Raw genomic sequence first — 21,707 nt, 5'->3', positions numbered from 1 at the left:
AATCCCTAACTAGATCATCCACTTAATTCATACAACCACAGACGGGAATACGTGTCCAGAACACTCAATCTCCTCACCATTTTCCCCAGCGACGTCATGTCAAACTGATCCCTTCACGGAAACATCTTCACACCATAAGAAATAAATGATAAGAAGTATCGTTTAAACTAGCACAACTATTAATACGTCCTATTCAGTATGCACCCGTAAAATCTCTAACTATGTCACTTCATACACATCATCACGCTGACCGTCCTTACTAGTAAAGCAATCATTTGTCGTGTATATATATAAACAAGGGGTCATTAATCGCGCATTGTTGACGTTCAAATGACCTTAGTATATACCTTTATACACATCAAAAACAGAACCAAAAAAAGATACTTTTTATTTATATTATATTAGTGAAAGTAATGGAAAAGTGAAAGTACTTATATTGTGTAGTCTATTAACGTTTTAACTCTAGCAACATGCCATTGAAAGTTTTTTCCCGTAGGTTGATCATATTTGCTTAATAAAACGGATGGAGGTAGTTTGATAATCGTGTCACTCACAATATATACTTTGACCATAAGTTTTCACTATAAAAGTAAAAATGGACACTTCGGTGGTAACTTTATGTAAGCGCGTGGTAACTATTTCATTGTTAAAATGTATAAGAGTGTTCTTGCGATCAAAAAAACATGTGATTTATTGTAAATTTTAATATTTTAGACGATTAAAAAGGTGTCATCAAACAGTTTACCAAAACTCATGGTAACCCTTGTTCTTGAAGCATGAATGATAACTTAGCTGCACCATTCTGTTATTTATTTATTTATTTATCATATTTGTTTAGTAAAAATGTAAAGCCCACAAAACTCGATACTGACATGCTGATAGACAAAACTAAATTAAATTAATTGGTGCTACAAAATAATCATTAAATCCAGATACGGATACAGGTAATCTTCCTGTGTATGACCGTTTTATTCGGAACATTTCAGGTTTGTCAATGTGTTGCACCATATAGTTTGGAAGGGGCCATATTTAACGGGAAAATAAATACTTTATATTAAGTAGTGTTAAAGTATTATCCAGTTGTTAAATTGTCCCTGTTGAACGTAATTTATCAGCGCCAACATGGTGAAGTTATTCGAATGCCAAAGAAAATAGTAAAATCTTGTCGAAATTGTCGAAATTCATAAACGTTCATTTTTAAAATGACTGCAAAGGACATCGCTTAATGAGTCTAAAGACGATGCGTATGCAATGGTTTTTTGACAGTGATCTCTGGCATCAATGCTGAAATAAGTCAGGGACTGATTTCGCATTTCTGTTTCTGTCACAATAAGAGAGGTTTTCAATGTCTTTTAGTGTTCTAAATATTACCTTACCGGTTTAATTTCAGTGATTTTATACGAGAAATCTAAGGACTCCTGACTAAATATAGGCAAAATATTCTTAACTCTTTTTTTTCATACAAACATAATCCTCACCGTAATTTTCTCTTTCATAATACCACATTCGGGTAGGACCATTGGGTAATTACCGCCGATCATGTAGTTCAATTAGAAAGAGTGATCAATGCATATATACATTCATCCTTGATACTCCAGAGGTTATACTCACTACCGCACATCGCACCCCTAGACTATGTCATAGGAAAATTGAAGGCACAAAGGTAGCTGTTTGGTTGGTCTCAGGTAAAAACAATTAACAAACCGCCAGGCGGATACTTGTCCTTTGAAGATTACAGAGATCCAGCACCCGACTTCAAAGCCAGTTATTTTTTACCGTTACGCGACCTCAAGATTCTTTTGATGTACATCAAAGGATCGAACTACTCTTGTCTCAAAAACAAGGTGGTGCATATTGAGCATTCAAGTTTGTTATGACGTGAGCGTTACCCTGGATTATCGCGGATGAGATACAATATTTGATTTGTTTTGCAGTGAAATTAGGATCATGAACGAGTGCCACAGGCGGCTAATAAGAGACAGTTGTGTGACCGCACAACGCACCAAAAATAGCGTGCACACATCGTGTACATTCGCCCCATTACGGAGGGCATGTATACAAAAATATTAAATAATCATCACAACAACTAAGATTGTGTACAGTTTTACAATGCGTGTTAAACAGTATAATAGTAACGATTATACTGTAAAGAATGTGTTTGGCGCCAAGGTAACAGAACAGGTAAATAATATTTTGATGAATGACCTGATGAGTTTTACCTGGCCTGTCCCTGACACAGAGAGATGATACGTGATACCGTATGACCGTTATGAAAACACATCTGGACGTTTAGTATTTGTTAGTTGCATTCGATTTGGTCTGTAGCTCCTCTCCACCTGGATTTTCACACCTCGCCGAGATACGTGAGTGCGCCGTTGATGATAACCACGGTCTAGGTACCTGTACACAACGGCTATGTTTACCTGTATATGGGACCCATGTCCATATTTGTGGTAATTTAAATTTAATTTGATTCTAAATTAAAGAAAGTATAGATAGAAGGTTAAGCTGTAATATGAAGCTAGAATATAGAAACATACTAAATAATCCAGATTATATGTTTAAATACGAAACAGTTTATAATGTTAAGCCAGTCCTCAATTTACACCAACCACGATAATTATCGCTCAACTTTTCTGGCAAATTTCGCATCAAAACCAATTAAATTTAAAAACAAAAAGGATAATTATAGATTAAAACACCCCGTCTGTACCTATTTACCATTATATGAATTTAGATCTCTTAACAAAGAAGGTTCAAACGAATTAATCAGTAGAAGCATCAATTTAAAATTAAAGAAAGTAAAATTAATTTCACATTTTTATTGCGCCTTGTGACCTCATTTTGTCAAATCAGGAGTTATTAGTGATAGTTCATATGAAAAGAGAAAAAAATCCGTTTCTAAACAAAATAACAAAATATAAACAGAAACAATATTTAATCACAGTAGATATTTACCTTTCATCTGAACACATCTTTGAACAACCTTCCTTGTAACGTTTACATGACAATATTTCATTTTGCAATGTACTTTAACAGGACCCAAATACATTGTCTTAGTGAGACTTTGATATATGATTTGAACAGAAAATTCCGATATCGAGGTCAACAAACAAAGCCTTATTATCACCCATTTTTTGTTATATTAACTGAATCATTCACCTCTTCGAAAAAAGTTTGACTGACAAGTTATGAATTTTACCACGAGGTTTGGAATTTAGTATTTATTTTGTCATAAGACCGGGTCAATCGCTTTCTGCGTTATCAATTAAAAAAAAATCGTTTTGTATATTACTCGGGACTCAAAATATTGGAAAAGTTATAATACAGCCTTCGTTAATTGTTTCTTCCAATATATAATCCCCTCGTTATATAAATGTTATTTATACCTATGCACAAATTTGTATCAAAGTGTCGCATGTACGTACATACATTGTATTTTAGATAAGTTACCTTAGCGCTGGAGTTAGGTATTAATGGTCCCACCGTTCCTATGTGGTGTGGAGGCAGCGTGTCTAACGTAGCTATCGGACTCAGCTCTGTCATTCCGTAGCCTACAGGTACAGTACCGAGATGTTATATTTCAGGATCATAACAACATACAAGTACGCCAGTTTTGTAATACGTGATCGAGGAAACATACTTAAATTTATTTCACTAGCCAATGGAATAAGACAAAGGGCGCGTCTTTTGTTCAAATTCTGTAAAGGGTAGAAGTCAAGTTTTCCAAATAAATAATCATAAACAAACATAGGTTCAAGAGTAAACAAAAGGGCCATTACTCTGAAAAAACGTACATCACTCATTTACGTTTATGTCTCAAATTGTGTCACTAAACAAATCGTATTCTGTATACTTTTAAGTCGGAATGATTATTGTGATAGAAAGAAATGACGTCATTACCTTGAACAATGGGATGTCTCAAACTGTTCTCGTATTCCCTACATAATGACTCCCCTAAAGGTGTTGCTGCGCTCAGGGGGACCGGATGCTTGAAATGTCAAACGTGTCTACGATGGGATGTCTGGCTAGGAACAGGGCCATAGGAGGAACCATTACTGGACGGTCACCTACCAAATCAACAATATACATTTATTTATATCTTTTACGTGCTTTAGGTACGTGATGTAGGTAGAGTTGTGCATCCGTCGGTTCAGATGCAAATGCGGTTGAATGTAAGCATTTCAGATAAATATAAAAAGATAGTTATACCATGATAAACACAAGTCTTTTTCACATTCCTTGATATCTTAGATAATTTGATGAACGGACAATATTCAATAACATTTCTGATATGCAAGTCAACCTGACATTGCTACCGTCAATGCAAACACAAGGTAAGGTTCCTTTCAGCCATTTTGTTTCTGTTGTTTTATTTGTTACCATTTATTTGTTTCGTTATTGCGAGAGAAAAAAATGTTCAATTATCAACAATACTAGATTATATCGTAAATGAGTAAAGATTATTCCTTTTTCTTTAATGCCAAACATTTTCTAGATATTTGACTTTACATTCTATTAGTTTTACAAGTACTTTAAATCAGTTGGATTGTATAAATGAGGTATTGAAAACAATATTGCATTGTTTTCTACCTTCATAGAGTGAATTTAACACGTAAATCTTACTATCTTTTATATTCAGTGTACAAATGTAATATAACAGGAGAGCGAATCATTCGATTCAATAAATACAATAAAATTAGGTTTTAAGTCTACAGTGTGTATTCAAGCTACAATGTCCTGCACAAAATATTCAGTGTGTGACAATTAAGTAGTTCCCAAATCATAAATCCTCATCCGGTATCAATAAATACAGTAACAACGAGTCAAGGGCATACAGCACGACCCGAATAGGCAGAGTTAATATAATCACTGACACACGACAAGTAACACAAAGTAGGCTTACTATTTAAAGAAGATGTGTAAACATTGATAACGTTAGTTTTTAAAAAAGACAGTTACACAATGAATAACAACATGATATCACTTTAGTCCTTAGGAAGCAGAGTACAGTAGAAATGGCTTGACCCTAAAAATAAAGGGCATGTCTTGGATAAACATGGATAACGGATTCATCCTGCACATCACACCTACATATATATATATATATTAAACTACATTTTGAATACTCTTTTTTTTCGAAGAATCCATTTTTGTTCAAAAAGTGATTTCCCCAGATTTGGGACTTTTAACCCAAAATTTATCCTACGCAAGTAGTATTTTTTTTCTTAAAAACCTGTCATAAATTAAATATCACCTACTCGGTAACAGAAATACTCACGTTTTAGCATAGGTCGTCCACCTGGATTTTTCACAATATTTACACATGTGCTGAGTACAAAAATAGACTTCATGAAAAGCTAGCTTTTGTTGTGTAGACACAGATTCGTAAATGGCCAAAAATGTAGTCTCGAGCCAAATTCGATGGGTTTTTTTAATGTGAAGCCCACATAGTCCAATTCATCATGTATATACCAATTTTAGAGCTTTTTTTAAGTTTCGATACATGTTATATTACATGGGTGATTCATTGTACAAAAATATCACACATGACCACCGTACGCTACTGTACACTGCTACCTAATACCTCGTTTGCTGAAGGGGGATACAATATTCCTCTGTGTAAGCATAAAGCCTTTGGGTAATCCTGTCGTAAGAGTGACACGTCATCTTTTGGATTAAACGTAATGTTGTCAGGAAAGCAAGTACCGTCATCGTTGAGGAGGTTTGAGAACGTACGGTTTCCATCCATCTCGCCTACTACTATGATGTGCTAGGAAATATGATAAAAAAAAAAGTATAGTTAAAGTATTTATTTGTGTATGTCCATTTCCAGCATAATTGAAATCAGTCCAAACAACCTATAAGTTTGGTGTATGTTTCTAGATTACAGCTGTAAAATGGTTTTTGCATCTAGGTTTTGTGAGTGGTCATGCTGTTTTTCCTTTTGTTTTGGTGTCTCCTCATTGCCCTCAATACCTGTATTTGTCTGAAAATTTTGACTTCGAGTTAACACTTTGCTTTTTGTTCCGACACTGTTGTATATATTTTGTCTTCTTTGTTGACAGTTTGTAAGACACTTCATTTGTAGTAATTGCAGGTATTATGTTATTACAGGTTATTTAGTGTTCTCCTCTTATTTTCTATTAATGATTTTAATCCTACGAACTTTGCTAGAGTGTATGTCGTTATATATGTAATGATTTAAACTTACTTTAATTCGTTTCATTTCAACAAATTTAATTCAAGATGGTATATGAATAGGATTGAATAACAGTTTTCCCCTGTCAACTGGTACCAGTACTTACTTTGAGAGTAGTTTTAAGGTTAATGTCACTTTCAATAGCTTTTTGAACAGTTGGTAACAATGATTTGAAGACGACCACACAGGAAGTGCCGGAATGGTTGAGGTGCCGTGCAAGTTCACCTTAACGAAGAAATGGCATCTGGATATTATTGCCTCATAAGATACTATTATTTATACTGGTTTTGACTCGCAATTTATCTTACCTCTTTTAAATGACGTGCATATTTATCTGCTATTTGGATTTCGTATGTTCTTAGTTTTGATTCGCAATTTATCTTACCTCTTTTTAATGACTTGCATATTTATATGCTATTCGGATTTCGTATATTTCCTGTGGATTTGTATAACATAGTGTTCATTTATGTTTTATTTGATGTTAAAACCCATCATCGATACACCGGGTGTTACGTATACTTGCGTTCTCTGCACCCATAAGCATTTGTCATGACAAAATCGAAAGCACGAGGGAAGATATTTGATTGCCTTCAGGCAAAAAAAAATCATCAATCGCTAGTCTGATTTCTGTCCATTTCAAGATATTGTTAAACCTCCCCGGGATTCTGTTAATGAACATTCACGGTTCAAATTAACCTACTTGTTTCATCCACAAGGTCATGACATATTCAACGGGGTAGAGCGAAAGCGTATTTAGTAAGCGTAAAGTGTAAGCCCTGGAATGATGAGGATGTGTTCCTCAACATTAGTGTTGTTAATATCAAAGATAATGCAATATAACACTATGTGAAATGCAGCACTGCACACTGTAACGCTACATAAATATAACCAATAATGAAAGTGATATGTTAAGAAACGTCAAATATTTTACATACCGGAAGTGTACGCCGGATTTGTGGTGGTAAGTATAATGCCTGAAGTCACACAAGCCAATATGATAAGGGCATACTCGGTACTGTTGGTGGAACACATACAGAGTACATCCCCCTTTCTGTACCCCAACCTGTGTAGGGCACTGCCTAACTTTACCACCGCGTCCCTCATCTTCAGGTAAGTGTACGTTTTACCAGCATTGGCATCTACCTATACAGTTGATACACAATATTCCCAATTATGAGTTAAGTAATAGAATGTATACATCAATGTTTACTCAAATACTTTCATATGTAAATGACTCGATTTAGCAAAGCCGAAAATGAACAAATAATCACAAACAACAAGTACAGGCAACTATGAGAACAAAATACATAAAAAGACTCAATTTTAGTTGTTTCATAACGAAGTTGTTAATTATATTGAATTATATACTACGTTTGGTTTTGAACAATTCAAAACATGTAAATAACGGATAAAGATGTTTTTCTATCCTATTTAACTTACCAGGGCTATCCTTTTTCCGAAGTGTTCAAATTTTGGTAAGAGATATTCGGACAAAGATGCTTCCTTGATTTAGATATCGGGTATCGGACTGGTGAAAATGGTGTTTCGGGCGGAAGAGCTGGAGACTTTCCTGGTACACCGTTGTCGTGTAATTGATCCTACAACGGGAGATGATATCATTCTCGGACTACCAGTGGACAAATAGAGACGGGAATACGTGTCCAGGACACTCAATCTCCTAACCGATTTCCCCAGCGACATCATGTTTTACTAAAGAAACTCTGATCCCTTCACAGAAAACAGTCTCACTCTAAAAAGAATTATATGAAAAGAAGTAACGTTTTAACTTGCACAATCATTAATCTCTAACTAGGTCAGTTCATACACACCACCACGTGTATCGCATTGTTAACATTCAAATGACCTTAACCTGTATCAAAATACGTACTGTATCAAAACTACGTCAATCGTTCTTTATATTGTATTATTGAAAGTATAGTGGAAAAGTGACAGTACTTATAATTTGGCGTCTATTTAAGTATTTTCTCTGGGTACCTGGGTTCTTTGTCGTTGGTTCATCATATTTGAAAAAAGACGGGTAAGGATGTCGATATAATAGTGTGACATTAACAATGTTAGCCATGACCATCAGTATTTCTCGATAGGTGTTACTTTGATGGTAAATATATGTAAAACAATTCTACAATAACCTCCTCATAATTTCTCTTTTATATCACCATAGTCGAGCAGGACCATTGGGGAACTATCACTCATTAGGTTGAATGTTTAGCTCATTTTGTAAGAGTGACTAATACATAGATTCATTGTTTTAATTTTTGACATTGGTTTGATTACCACGATGCAATAAGTGGAAATGTAATGATCATCTCATCATAAACCTGTTGTACAACTTTATATTTTTGTATTCTCAGCTCCTGTCATTTTTTTTTATCGAATTTGGGCTTTGATTTGGTTCTAGTGTAGAAGCGCTATGGTATATATCTTCGTTTTTGTTGACGCTGTGGAACATTTTGCCTGTGATCAGACTGTGTGATATTTTGCAAGTGTGTGATGACACTTTGTATATTTTGTCATTGTGGTGACACTGACACTGTGGTGTATTTCATTGTGTATTGTTGCTGTGTTAGTTTTTTATCGTGTTGTTGTTGTGATATATATTATTTTAGTACAGTTATCAAGAATGATAGATTATGAACAACTGTTTAATCAAGGTAGACGTTAAAATCTTTCTTGGAAATCATTTAATGAAAACAACCTGAAAATATTCTCAGTGTATGTTGAAGAAAAAACATAAAGAATGTGTATGTTACCCATTAATATTCACTAAGACTAGAAAGTTCCACATGCTCAGCTGGCTCGTTTTGGTTATGAAGGAATAACAAAGATTTTTGTCCGACAATTGTCATTTATTTAAAAGACGAATGTTTGCCAAGAGAACCTGACAACAACATATTTTATGGAACATATAGTCTACATTACATTTCATCAATGAATAACCAAAAGGTGGCACCTAAAAAAAATCTTATACAATTTAAAGGTGGTGCCATAAAACATCTACTCTATAAATATAATCCTCTGCATATCATCATTCCACAGTGTATCGATTGGCGAAAGGGGATGATGGTGGGTTGATGATGTTGAAAGTTTGATCGTAGTGATGTCACTGTAAACTATTCTTGTTTTGATCACCTGACCGCCAGAACGGCTTTGATTGGCTAGCGAACTTATCGTACTTATTCATTAGTGATTCTCAGGAGATAAATTCAAATTTACTTCCTAATAGGTTTTTCGCCGTTCCCCGATCAGAATCCTGACACTTCACGGAATCGAATATAGCATTTACATTTGAATAATATAAATATTACATGCAAGCATAATAGTTTAATGTGCAACATAAATTTATTTATCTTCTATGAATTAAATTTTATAACAAAAAAAATGTTTAGTGTCTTGTATCACAATACTAACAAATTGTTTACCGTATAATCAGTATTTTATGCAAATACACTTGAACAAATTAGATATATATCTATATATATGCTGAAAATATGAATGGTTTTGTTTTATTAGATTAGTTCTTTTTATTCCACATTAAGTTTATTGTTGAGGTGAAAAGTTTAGCACATGTTCCGTAGTATACGTCTCAGAATTTTTCCAGATGGCGATTTTGGAATTTCATCTAGGAATTCTACACCTCCTCTCAGTTGCTTGTACGAAGCAGCGTTTTCTGTCAAGTAAAACAATTACAACTCAACATAGGGCGTAATGTCTATGCAAATACATATTTATTTACTTTTATGAAAACTACTTATCAAGAAAGTATGAACATTGTAATTGAATGTTCAATAAAGTATTGAAAGCAGTATATGATTCTTTCTTGTGCAACGATATACTATTAAACTTCGGAAGGATAATGTAATATTAAATTTTCATTATAAACATGAATGTCGTTTTGTATCTTTATCATAATACATATTACATGTTTTATATTAAGATAGGTATTTGAAACAGGTCTTAAAAACCTTACCGCAGTATTCTGTAACTACTAAATCTACGATAAAAAATGAAAGTTACCTGTGACAAATGTTGCTATATCCTCGCGTGTGACCTTCGTGTTTGGATTCGGTACTATGTAAGCCCGGGGGATTTCCCCTGCCCTCTCGTCTGGCATCCCTATCACGGCCACGTCTTTAACACCGGGGTGTCGCAGCAACAAATCCTCGAGCTCTGCTGGAGCAACCTGTTTACACGTAATGACAGAAAAATAACTCATCAATGAATAATCATTTTAAAAGAGAAACATTTGACAACAAAACTGTTTCCATATATGCTCAGCATAAACTTAATGGTATGACGTGAATACCATTCTTTATCCGAGAACCTAGAACCTCACTGGTGTCAATAAAATATATTTCGGGAAGACAGGAAATATAAAACCAAACAAACCTGAAACCCCTTGTACTTGATGAGCTCTTTCAGTCTGTCGGCGATAACGAAACAGCCATCTACCCGAATGTGTCCCAAGTCACCTGGTGCGAGAAAATACAATAACGGACTAGATAAGAAAACGTGTCAGTTCAGATGTAGTTTTGTTTGAGAAAAGAAACAAATTAACGCTTAACGCACACACACTGCTTAATACTAATTGTTCTAAAAGTATCGCATCGTAAACTCGTAAACGACGGTCATCGTCCAGAAAACAACAGCTAGTGATGGAATGATCATTTGAAGCAATATTGTTTAACATTCGCATATAAGTACTTGAAAAGAAGCCTTAGATGTTGTTGTTCTTGGTTCTTCTTTAAGCCCTTGACTTCTGGCCCGCAAAAACAACCACAGTGCAAATTTACACCGAAGGAAAAGCTCCATGCTATATAATTTCTCTCCTTTCTACCAAGTCTTTCCAGAGCAGTCCTCCTTAATGTCCCGCACTTCCTATCCCGGAAATAGAACAACTTTCAGTTTAGAAAACTTCCTTACCTACATTTTTAAAAGATAATTGAACTTCCATGACTTGTCCTTTTCAGTGGTTCTTAAACTTTCATCTGCCTTTAGCAACAGACGATTTAGGTTGCACAAAAGCTGAAATCGCTTGGGCCTTCGTGCGAGGTTAGCTGAAACCTACAGCAAAACATTTCGTTTATGAAAGGTCAGCAATCCCTGCATTACATGTTATACCCATCGTGATGTCCCTGGTCAAATTCAGTGCACATGCAGATCATTTTTAAAGATACATTATCAAATCGTTAGGGTAGACAAAAATTTCTGATGGAAATTTCGTACAGAAAAATCTTTGATAAATAGTTCGTTGATCTACATGGCACACTTCTTTGGAATAATGAATCAACTGGGATATGCATATTTGGAACGCGATGGTTTTTTTTATGTAGCTACTGAGTAATATGTCAATGACGGTTATTGATGGGAAACAAATATATCTACTTAAACAACATCGTACCTGTGTGAAGCCAGTCATCCCTGATCATGTCATTGGTAGCCTCCTCGTTGTTGAGATAGCCCTTCATGACCTGGGGTCCCCGTATACACACTTCGCCTGTCGCCCCAGGTCCCAGTGCAACCCCTGTCTCTGGACATACAATCTGTAGACAGTTCGAAATTGATAAACCTATATGAGTCCTCTCTTATACATGTTTTTGCGCAATATCCTTATATCATTATTTAGATCCTGAGATGATATAAATATATTGTTACATGAAATCTGTGACAATTTTTAAAACATATACTTGAATTTGATTTGTTTTGTCCTAAAAATATTCATTGTCCTCGTATACTTTATTTGATGACGTCATGCGCTTGCTATAACCAGTCCTAGGTAGAGACTTTGTTTAAACATTGAAACTTTATCGAATCTATTAATGTAAATTTAAGAACAATTTTATCAGAGTTTTAAACTGTTCCCAAGTTTATATAATTGTTATGATCATTCCTTAAGAAAATTTGTAAGGATAGTAAAAAGAACATACAATCAAATTTGCGCAGATTTCCAATATTGTAACCAGTTATACACCGTGCTCTTTGGAGAAGTACTGTACCTTAGCGCTCGTGTTTGGTATCAGTGATCCCACTGTTCCAATATGGTGTGGAGGCATCGTGTCTAAAGTAGCAAACGGGCTCAACTCTGTCATTCCATAACCTAGCAGAGAGTAGTTTTTGGTATTTATCACAAGCAATTGTGCCTCATATTTGTACATTTTGACAGAGGAATCTACAGTGTATTTCCACATTTGGGATGATGAAATAAGTGATACGGTCATACACAAGTAGACGAAACATGTAATCAGCCATTATAAATAATATCATTCACCGTAATTGTTCAATACTATCGACACTATGTTACATAAAACATTCAGAATTTAAATGGTAATATGAAGACATCACCAAAACACTTGTCAAAGATCGGAAATTACTCAAAATGATATTATTCAAAGAAATCAGTCACTGAATATTTGATGAAGCTATTAAGATATTGAACGCCCTATTCTTACCTTGGCATATGGGGTATCTCAGTCTGTCCTCATACTCCCTACATAATGACTCCCCTAATGGAGCAGCTGCACACAAGTGTGCCCGGATGCTTGAAATGTCAAATGAGTCTACGATTGGATGTCTGGCTAGGAACAACGCCACTGGAGGGACCATGTATAGGACAGTCACCTACCAAATCAACAATATGCATTAGTTGACATGTTTTGTAGGTAAATCATTCTCCTAAAAAAAAAATGAATTGGATATTTTTTTAAACAGGAAATAATTGCTTATTTAATCGAATCTGAATGAACGTCAGTTTTTCCTACAACTATTATAAAAAGCTCCTATCCATTTGAACATTGTTTGTTTGTTTGGACAGAAATACACATCTTCGTAATAATTAAAGGCAGATGAAGCCTGTGTCGTTTCTCTGAATATCATAACCGGTATGTGACACTCTATGACACATCTTTTTCTTCTTCTTTTTATTCTTTGTTTCTTTGCTTCTTTTCTAAACTTGTGGAGAAATTCTTAAGAAAACAATAATCTGCATTGGCGCAATAAGTTGCCTTTTCTTATCATGCAATGAGAAGACACGAAAGTGCAAAGTGTTACTAAGTTTATATATAGATCATTTTTAAAACAACATCTATAACATACCTTGTGTTCTTGGATAGATTTGAGGAAGGATCCTGGTTCAAATTTAGGTAATAAGACCAGTTTACCTCCATCTTGCAAGATGCCCATCAAAATAGCAATTAAACCAGCAACGTGGAACATCGGCAAAAGACAGACAGCGGTGTCGCCCGGCGTTATGATCAGCTGTGGTTTAGAGAAAATTGGGATTTATATACAAATTACAAAACTTAAAAACCATGTTGTCCAATCCATACATATATCACAGACGTTAAAGTTAATTCATAGCTTGAAAAGTTAATGAAACCTCAATTTAATGAAGAAAAAATGCATGCATTTAATCGAGGGTTTTCCTCGTTTACCAGCAATTTTGCCTCCTGTCTTATCCTGGAAATTTGAGCCGTTTATATCTTAAAGAGTTAAACATTCAAAATGCTAAACAACACTATTCCTTATTTATCAAATTACTCTATGAATTTGTGCCCTTATTAGGACCTCTATTATTTCTCATAACAAATAAAGCATTCTTACTCTGTTATTCCTAATTTAATAATCTTTTTTGCACTTTTCTTAAAGGTTTCCGTCACCGATTTCATTAAATTTGGAAATGTTGTTAAGTTTTTGTTTATGTTATTGACATGGATTTATTTGTGACCTGACAAACAGAAGTTTTAAAGGGGTGATATCTAACTTAGTTATATTTTTATTTGACTATTGCTATCCATCCATAATTAAGACAATGTTCTTTCTCCTAAGTGTCGGAGATACCGTTTGTCAAACTCAACCACTGATGATAAAACAAACGTTAAGACAGAAAGCTAAGTTCATAGCTATCAATCGGGACTACCTCAACTTTTCAGTTTTTGCACACCAACAACAGACTATAACATATATATATTTATATATATCGGTCGTAAAACGCCGTTTTTTTCGACTTTTGTTTTACGATAAATTTCAGTTTAAGTGTGCCAGTAAATGTTGGCAGATATTTAAGGAAAATAAGCGAGAGAATAGTTTAAATTGTACTCTTATCAAACCAATAGTGAATTGTAGCATGACGTCAATAAAAATCAACAGAATTAACCATAAAAAATATATATAAAAGCTAACTAAGATCAATGGATAAACTTTGAAATATTTAATAAAGGTAATAAAGTAAAGTTTAATGGAATATACCATGAAAGATATGATAAAGTAAACATCAATGGAATATACCATGAACGATATGATAAAGTTTATAAAGTAAAAACAATTAAATACATCATGAAATGTATAATAAAGGTTATAAAGTACAGATCAATGGTATATACCATATAATAAATGATAAAGGTTATTAAGCATAAGTTGAATATATCGTAGAACATATGATAGGGATCAATAAACTATACCGTAGAATATTTGATAGCGGTATTAGACATCATAAGAATATATCGCAGAATATATGAAATCAAAAAAAAGATGATAAAGTTAATAAAGATAAATTTAATATACCGTAGAATGATGTAAATTACACACACGCGGGTGATTGGAACTTTATAATTTGGTGACAGAAATGAATTACAATATATGATAAAGTGAGTACAAATCAATGGAATTTACAAATATATATCCATAATACAGCAATTCAGGTCCATCGATCATAAAGCAAAGGACAAGTATGAAATAAATTCAATAACATTCGGCTGGTAAATAACAAAAGGCGGATTATGATGTGAATTTGAAAGGGTACAGCTGGAATATACTAAGAAGTATGTAATGTAAAAAGTCATTATTGGTCAAATAGAATATAATTGTTTCTTGGTTAATACGGTATATTAAACGATATTACCGTGACTGTTGAATGTTTGATACAACGTTCATATGTGTCAGCATGACCCCTTTAGGGGGACCGGAAGTTCCACTGGAGTAAGGGAAGAGAGCCACGTCATTTTTGGGATTGAACGTGAGGTTCTCAGGAAAATATGCTCCGTCATCTTCGAGCAGATTTGAGAACGAACGATATCCATCCATCTCTCCTAATGTTATGACATTCTGGGAAGTAAAATATTAAATAGATATATAACAATAAATGTAATCTGATTAATAAAACTTCCCAATGTAACGATGCTTGGTTTTTAAACTAGATATACAACTACTAGATATACGAAGAAATGTAGCATGTACTTATAGAAACTTGAACGTTCATGTAGAAAGCCAAGCAAAGACAACAATTACTGTACCAAAGTCCATTTGGACTCTTGCTACAAGATACCATTAGAAATAAAACGAGTTTTAAAGTGTTCGAAACGCATTTAGAAATACAACGATAACGATATTTCGTTTCGATACATTTTTTGTGTATGCCGTATACGTCTCCCATCTGAAAAGTGTTATTTTGTTTCGTCTGCGGGTTTTCTTGGTGGTTCATTTTTTTTGTCCCATCCATGCCTTTTATTGTCTTTTTATTTCAGTGTTGATACTGTGGTAGGTTTTGCCCATGTGTGCTGATGTTGTGGTATATTTTGTCCTTTTGTGTTGATACTATATTATATTTTGACCCTGTGTGGTGATACTGTGGTATATATTGTCCTAACTTGTTGATACTGTGGCATATTTTGTACTTGTGTTTTGATGCCGTGGTTTATTTATTCTTCTGTGTTGATGCTGTGGTATACTCTGTCCATATGGGTTGATTATGTGGTATATTTTGTCCCTGTGTGTTGACGTTGTGGTATATGTTTTCCTTCTATGTTGACGCTGTGGTATATTTTGTCCATATGGGTTAATACTGTGGTATATGTTTTCCATATGTATTGATAATGTGGTATACTTGGCTGATTAAATAATTTATTATTGTTACAAATACTTCGGAGAATATTTCCATTTTGTTTTATTCCATTATACAGATTAAATGTAGCTAAGTATATACTTAATTAGAATATTATTTCAACCTAACCTTGATATTTCTTTGAAGGATGCTGTCATTTGCAATCGCTTCCTGGACAGTTGACAATAGCGATTTCATGACGACCAAACCGGTAGCGCTGGATTGGTTGAGGTGTCGTGCAAGTTCAGCTTAAATACAAAGTTACCTCGGCAAATTGCATCACTTAATGAGACACCATATATTTTAATATTCGTTGTCATCTAAATCTTTGTAAATCTAAATCCATTCCTTTAATAAACAAATTGAGTATTGTGCAAGCATTACACAGGGTACAGGAAAGTTCTTACTTAAACATATTTATTCATATAGTGTACATTTGTATGCTGTTATCAAAGTTTCATTAACAAAACAAAATAGGCTTTTGAATTTTTACTTTTAGGAGAAGATTGCGATATTATACAAGTGTAGCTATATGCATATCCATGCATTTATTATCATAATCAGTATTGATATACTTCGATATCAATTAGGAGTACAAATTAGAATTTGAGCAGCCAGCAATTTTAAAACATTATTTTCTCTAAAACACATTTTATGTATTTGTTAAGGAAGCTATGGGAAATCCTAACATTCTGACAGACAACTAGTTCAACTATTGAAAAAAAAATAAGCATCACCATTCTTTAATCATTATCGTCAATACCAGTGGGATGCTGGGTATATTAACATATGTTACATACCGGAAGTGTAGGCCGGATTCGTCGTGGTCAGTACAATGCCTGACGTCACACAGGCTAGTATGAGAAGGGCATACTCGGTATTGTTGGTAGAACACATACAAAGTACGTCCCCCTTTCTGTACCCCAACCTGTGTAGGGCACTGCCTAACTTGATCACCGCGTCCCTCATCTCCAGGTAAGTGTACGTTTTACCTGTCTCGAAGTCTACCTGGTTAATATCATAAATAAAATTCACTGAGTATTGTTGAAAATTATAAAACACCTTATAAACACATTAATGGAGCCTCTGTTTGATCTTATATATACTCACAAATAACAAGTATCTGTAATCAAAACTTTAAACAAAAACATGAGTACCTTATCTGTTTCTTGACAAAAGTAAATTGTTTAGTATAAGTAACTAAACTGCTGGCTAAGATAATATAACAATAACAATTTAAGTTCAAATATATAATTTTAACTTACTAGTGCTGTTCTATCTAGGCCACATTGCCAACACAATGCAATCACTGAACCTGACGTTTACATCTTACAAAATACAACATTGATGGGCCAAAAAACAAAGTCAACCTCTCGCAATTTAAAGAATGATGGATACTTTATTTCTAATTTTAATTAATATTGAACCAATATAAAAAAGGCAGAAATCGGTCATTAGCCCCTTGTTCTATAAATATTTACGGTGTGTCCCGCTATAATAGGACTGAGGTCACAATTAAATGCTTCCGGGCATTTTCCGGGTTCAGTACCGGGTTCAGTACCCACGAATGAAGTCCCTTAGAAATATAGGTACTTTAGTAAAAACTATACTATGCCTCTTAGAACATGGTGTTTGTGTAAAAGTTTGGTGTTAAAATACTGTGGAGATATCAATCTTACAATTCTGTGTCAAATTTTTATATTGTGCATTTATTTTTTGGTGCAGGGTGCTGTGTGAAAAGTCCTGTGTTTATCTCTACCCCTGACCCGGAAGTTTATTTTTGACATTGGTGACACATGCAGAGGATTATCTCAAGAAAAAGGCCAACATGCTATTTTGAAATTTTGATATTTTAATCCCAAGGTGTTGCTCTTGACCAGGTTAGATGGAAAGTTGGCTATAGGATATTGGAAATTTGTTATGAAATTAAATGTTACAATGAAACATATAGTAAAATTAATTGTGGTCTTAGTCCTATATTCACCCTGTACACAAAGCGTCTACACGTAAATTCCCATCTATTATATAACATAAGTTTACACCCTACAAGCCAGCCACAAAGATGTAATAGTGGTGTATTTCCCGTATAAATATCACAAGATATTCCATTCAATTTAAACTCTGTAACAAATAATAAAACAAACGTACATTCACAACTCACATACACAAAGGGAAATAACTCTTACGAGACAAAGTAATCGGAACTATACGTTATGCTATTACAATAACAAAATTACACTTCTACGAAGATCTACAATAACAGTTATAGGTAAAAGACACACTGCAATAACAGTTATAAGTAAAAGACACATTTTTCTTTACATTTCAAATAAATTTGATTCTACAATAATTCAGATACACGTATAGGGTAGTCATACCTGAGTGTGGCTCAGAGCCTTGTCCAGTTACGGACACACGAACGTCTACAGGTCTACAGGTATAGATACAGTACGTTATGACACTAAAACAAAACAAAACCCGTCTATACTTTCTCACAATTACACACATAAAACCACGACTTATACGCAAGTATTTATTTCATGAGTATATAGTTTATGAAATGAATTAATCAAATAGCAATTATCATAATGAGTAACTAATTATCATAATGAGTAACTTTAAATATAAAGCAACTGTAGCTAGACAGGTTCTAATATAACGAGACCTTTTTTTATCCCTCGACCTACGTTGGTTCTTTACTAATAAATCCTTAAGATATATAACAAAACCTACATCCTATATTTGTTCTATCTATAAGGAAGAAGTGCAGGTAGAGAATATTAGAAAGGTAAAACACTTACATATAAATTGGTCAGGTCCGTCCAGTCACAAGAAATGTCTGACACTGACTTTTACAAAGAATATCCCGCCGAATCGCCCAATAGAAACAACCAATGAAATAACAGAAACTACATGACGTAACACCACAAAAGCTGACCACTCGGACATTACAATTACAGAGTACGATACAAACGAAACGAACGCGCACAAAACGTGTACATTACTAAATTAATACGGACGATACACTAACGGACGCGTTACACAATACGATCGACAATCGGGGAAAATATTATACAATATCACATACGACATATTTTAATAAAACCCCTTAGCAAATACACTAAAATATGTCCCTGCTACAAAGACATTTGAATTATCTAACGTATCCTTTTTTTTCCTTCTACTGTTAGACTGTGGAACCAGTTACCTACTAGTATACGACGTAGCGCCACGTTCTCATCATTTAGAAACGCCATTCAAGACGTTAACTTGCCTTTTGTACCAAATCCCTTTTTTATGGTGATAGAAAAAAAAAATGCATACAAAATTAAGAAACCGTTCTAGTACTTTGAAAAGTGACCTGTTTCGTGTTTATGTGGCTTCCCTATTGAAGACATACCATTTCTTGTTTACCTGTGATAAATATAACGAACAAATAATTAAGTTTGATCGTGAACTGAATGAATACTTGCCTCTTAATTTAAATCTACTTTTATTTGGAGATAAATCTCTTTCGGAACAGGAAAAAATAACGATTGCAATGTTAGATTGCAATCTAATTATAGATTATTGATTATAGATTATTCTCTTGAAGGTCTTTTTATTCATTATATACCGAAGAGAAAAATAAACGCGGGGTAAGAAAAATTGCATTCTATCGTTAAAATATTATACTAATATAATGAAACTCGCTCAGAGGACTATCTTGGTAAGTGTTTACTACAGACAGAGTGTACAATCAGTCAATCGTGTAATGTATCCGTATGGGAAATAGTGAGAGAAAAAACATATATCATATGCAGAACAATATTGAAAACTTCAGCAATATATATTGTCATACCACTTGGTATTCTTGACAGATACACGTCGCTTTTTGCAATAACATTTCTGTTTATTTGTCTTTAATTTATGGCAAGACTGACAGAAGTACAGAGGGGTCATACACTTGTATAACTATTGCAGGGCTACCGTCACTGTACCCAAAACGGGACACTTGTGGGAAAACGACCCACGAAACTGGCATTCAATGCAAAGACATACTTTATGTATGCAGGTTTTATTTAATAATACTTTAAATAACAATTAAACTGTATTAAGCTTTATTGGCTGCTGATTATCGTTAAATGGACAATTTAAAGGTAATAATAATTACCAAAAAAAAGTCTATTTTATCAAAACTAATATTAGTTCGGAGAAAACATTTAATCAGAACCATCGTCGACACTAACATATTTCAACTATGCATATTTTCTGCCAATATTGATCGTTTATCCCCAAATATTCGCCCAATACCGGAAGTGTCCCCATCAGGGTACAGTAACGACAGTTCAAGGGCCTACGTAACTCGTTTGGTATTTCGCGTTCTTTTTATAGAACCTCACGCCCGAAATATCAAATTATGATAGAAATAAAAAATAACAATGGATAGTATCTATTTATGAAAAATGAACAAACATTTTTGGAACTTATAATATGGTATTAAGAACGTTGATTTTTATATAAAAAGTGTCCCGATTTGAGTACAGTGACGTTAAAGGCAACAACAGGTTTCTAACCATGTCGGGTTTAATGTTTCAACCATAAAGTGTCTTGTTAGAGGTTCGGAGACTGGGCGCATTGCCGAAAACCCGCAATCTTGACGTCCACGCGTGGCGTCTAAACGTCAAGACAGGATCCAGATCACTTGTCTTGAGCATTAGCATGATCGCTATCTAACTGGTACTGCTCGTAAAACGGTAGAGTAAGTCGTCCTTACGTCTGTCCACCCTTCACTAGAGTACGTCGTCCTTATGTCTGTCCTCCCTTCACGAGAGTACGTCGTCCTTATGTCTGTCCTCCCTTCACGAGAGTACGTCGTCCTTACGCCTGTCCACCCTTCACTAGGGTACGTCGTCTTTACGTCTTTTCTCCCTTCGCTAGAGTACGTCGTCCTTCCGTCTGTCCACCCTTCGCGAGAGTACGTCGTCCTTACGCCTGTCCACCCTTCACTAGAGGACGTCGTGGTTATGTCTGTCCACCCTTCGCTAGAGTACGTCGTCCTTACGTCTGTCCACCCTTCACTAGAGTACATCGTCCTTACGTCTGTCCACCCTTCATTAGAGTACGTCGTCCTTACGTCTGTCCACCCTTCACTAGAGTACGTCGTCTTTACGTCTTTTCACCCTTCGCTAGAGTACGTCGTCCTTACGTCTGTCCACCCTTCACTAGAGTACGTCGTCCTTACGTCTGTCCACCGTTCGCTAGAGTACGTCGTCCTTACGTCTGTCCACCCTTCGCTAGAGTACGTCGTACTCGTTGTTTGGCTTGGTTGGCGGTCCATGTTCCTAGAACGTGACTAATGAGGCAATAGAGACGAGCCTTTTCTAAGATGAGTCCCGGTTCACACTTTTTCGTCCTGACGGTCGATGTCTTGTATACCGTTGTTTTGTGGAAAGCTTCGCCGACGCATGCGTTATCGAGAGTGATAGTTATTTGTGTCGATCAGTTATGGTCTGAGGAAGGTGTAAAATAGTCTTTTGAATTTTTTGCAGGGTAATTTAACAACTGTAGGATTCCCGATACTTATGTGTCAGCAGATTGCAATATCCAAATTTTGGGGCAGCTTTCTATGAC

The 21,707-nt window shown here is 34.8% G+C and overlaps 1 protein-coding gene across 1 annotated transcript; it reads right to left on the bottom strand.

Annotated features, from left to right (window-relative positions):
* Positions 1-9,710: 9,710 nt before the first annotated feature.
* On the bottom strand, positions 9,711-17,367 carry LOC110450504 (4-coumarate--CoA ligase 1-like). Its single transcript, XM_021498056.1, has 12 exons — positions 17,360-17,367; positions 16,895-17,102; positions 16,224-16,342; positions 15,117-15,319; positions 13,651-13,675; positions 13,313-13,474; positions 12,670-12,838; positions 12,217-12,317; positions 11,622-11,763; positions 10,610-10,692; positions 10,238-10,403; positions 9,711-9,890 (listed from the first exon to the last, which is right to left on the bottom strand). The coding sequence occupies exons 2-12, from the start codon at positions 17,061-17,063 to the stop codon at positions 9,781-9,783; spliced, it is 1,449 nt and encodes a 482-aa protein (XP_021353731.1). The 5' UTR covers positions 17,064-17,102; positions 17,360-17,367; the 3' UTR covers positions 9,711-9,780.
* Positions 17,368-21,707: the final 4,340 nt, after the last annotated feature.

Source organism: Mizuhopecten yessoensis, unplaced genomic scaffold (genome assembly GCF_002113885.1).
Source record: "Mizuhopecten yessoensis strain PY_sf001 unplaced genomic scaffold, ASM211388v2 scaffold5229, whole genome shotgun sequence".
Lineage (NCBI taxonomy): Eukaryota > Metazoa > Mollusca > Bivalvia > Pectinida > Pectinidae > Mizuhopecten > Mizuhopecten yessoensis.
Note: the sequence above shows the minus strand (reverse complement) of the source record. Positions and strands in the feature narration are given on the sequence as shown.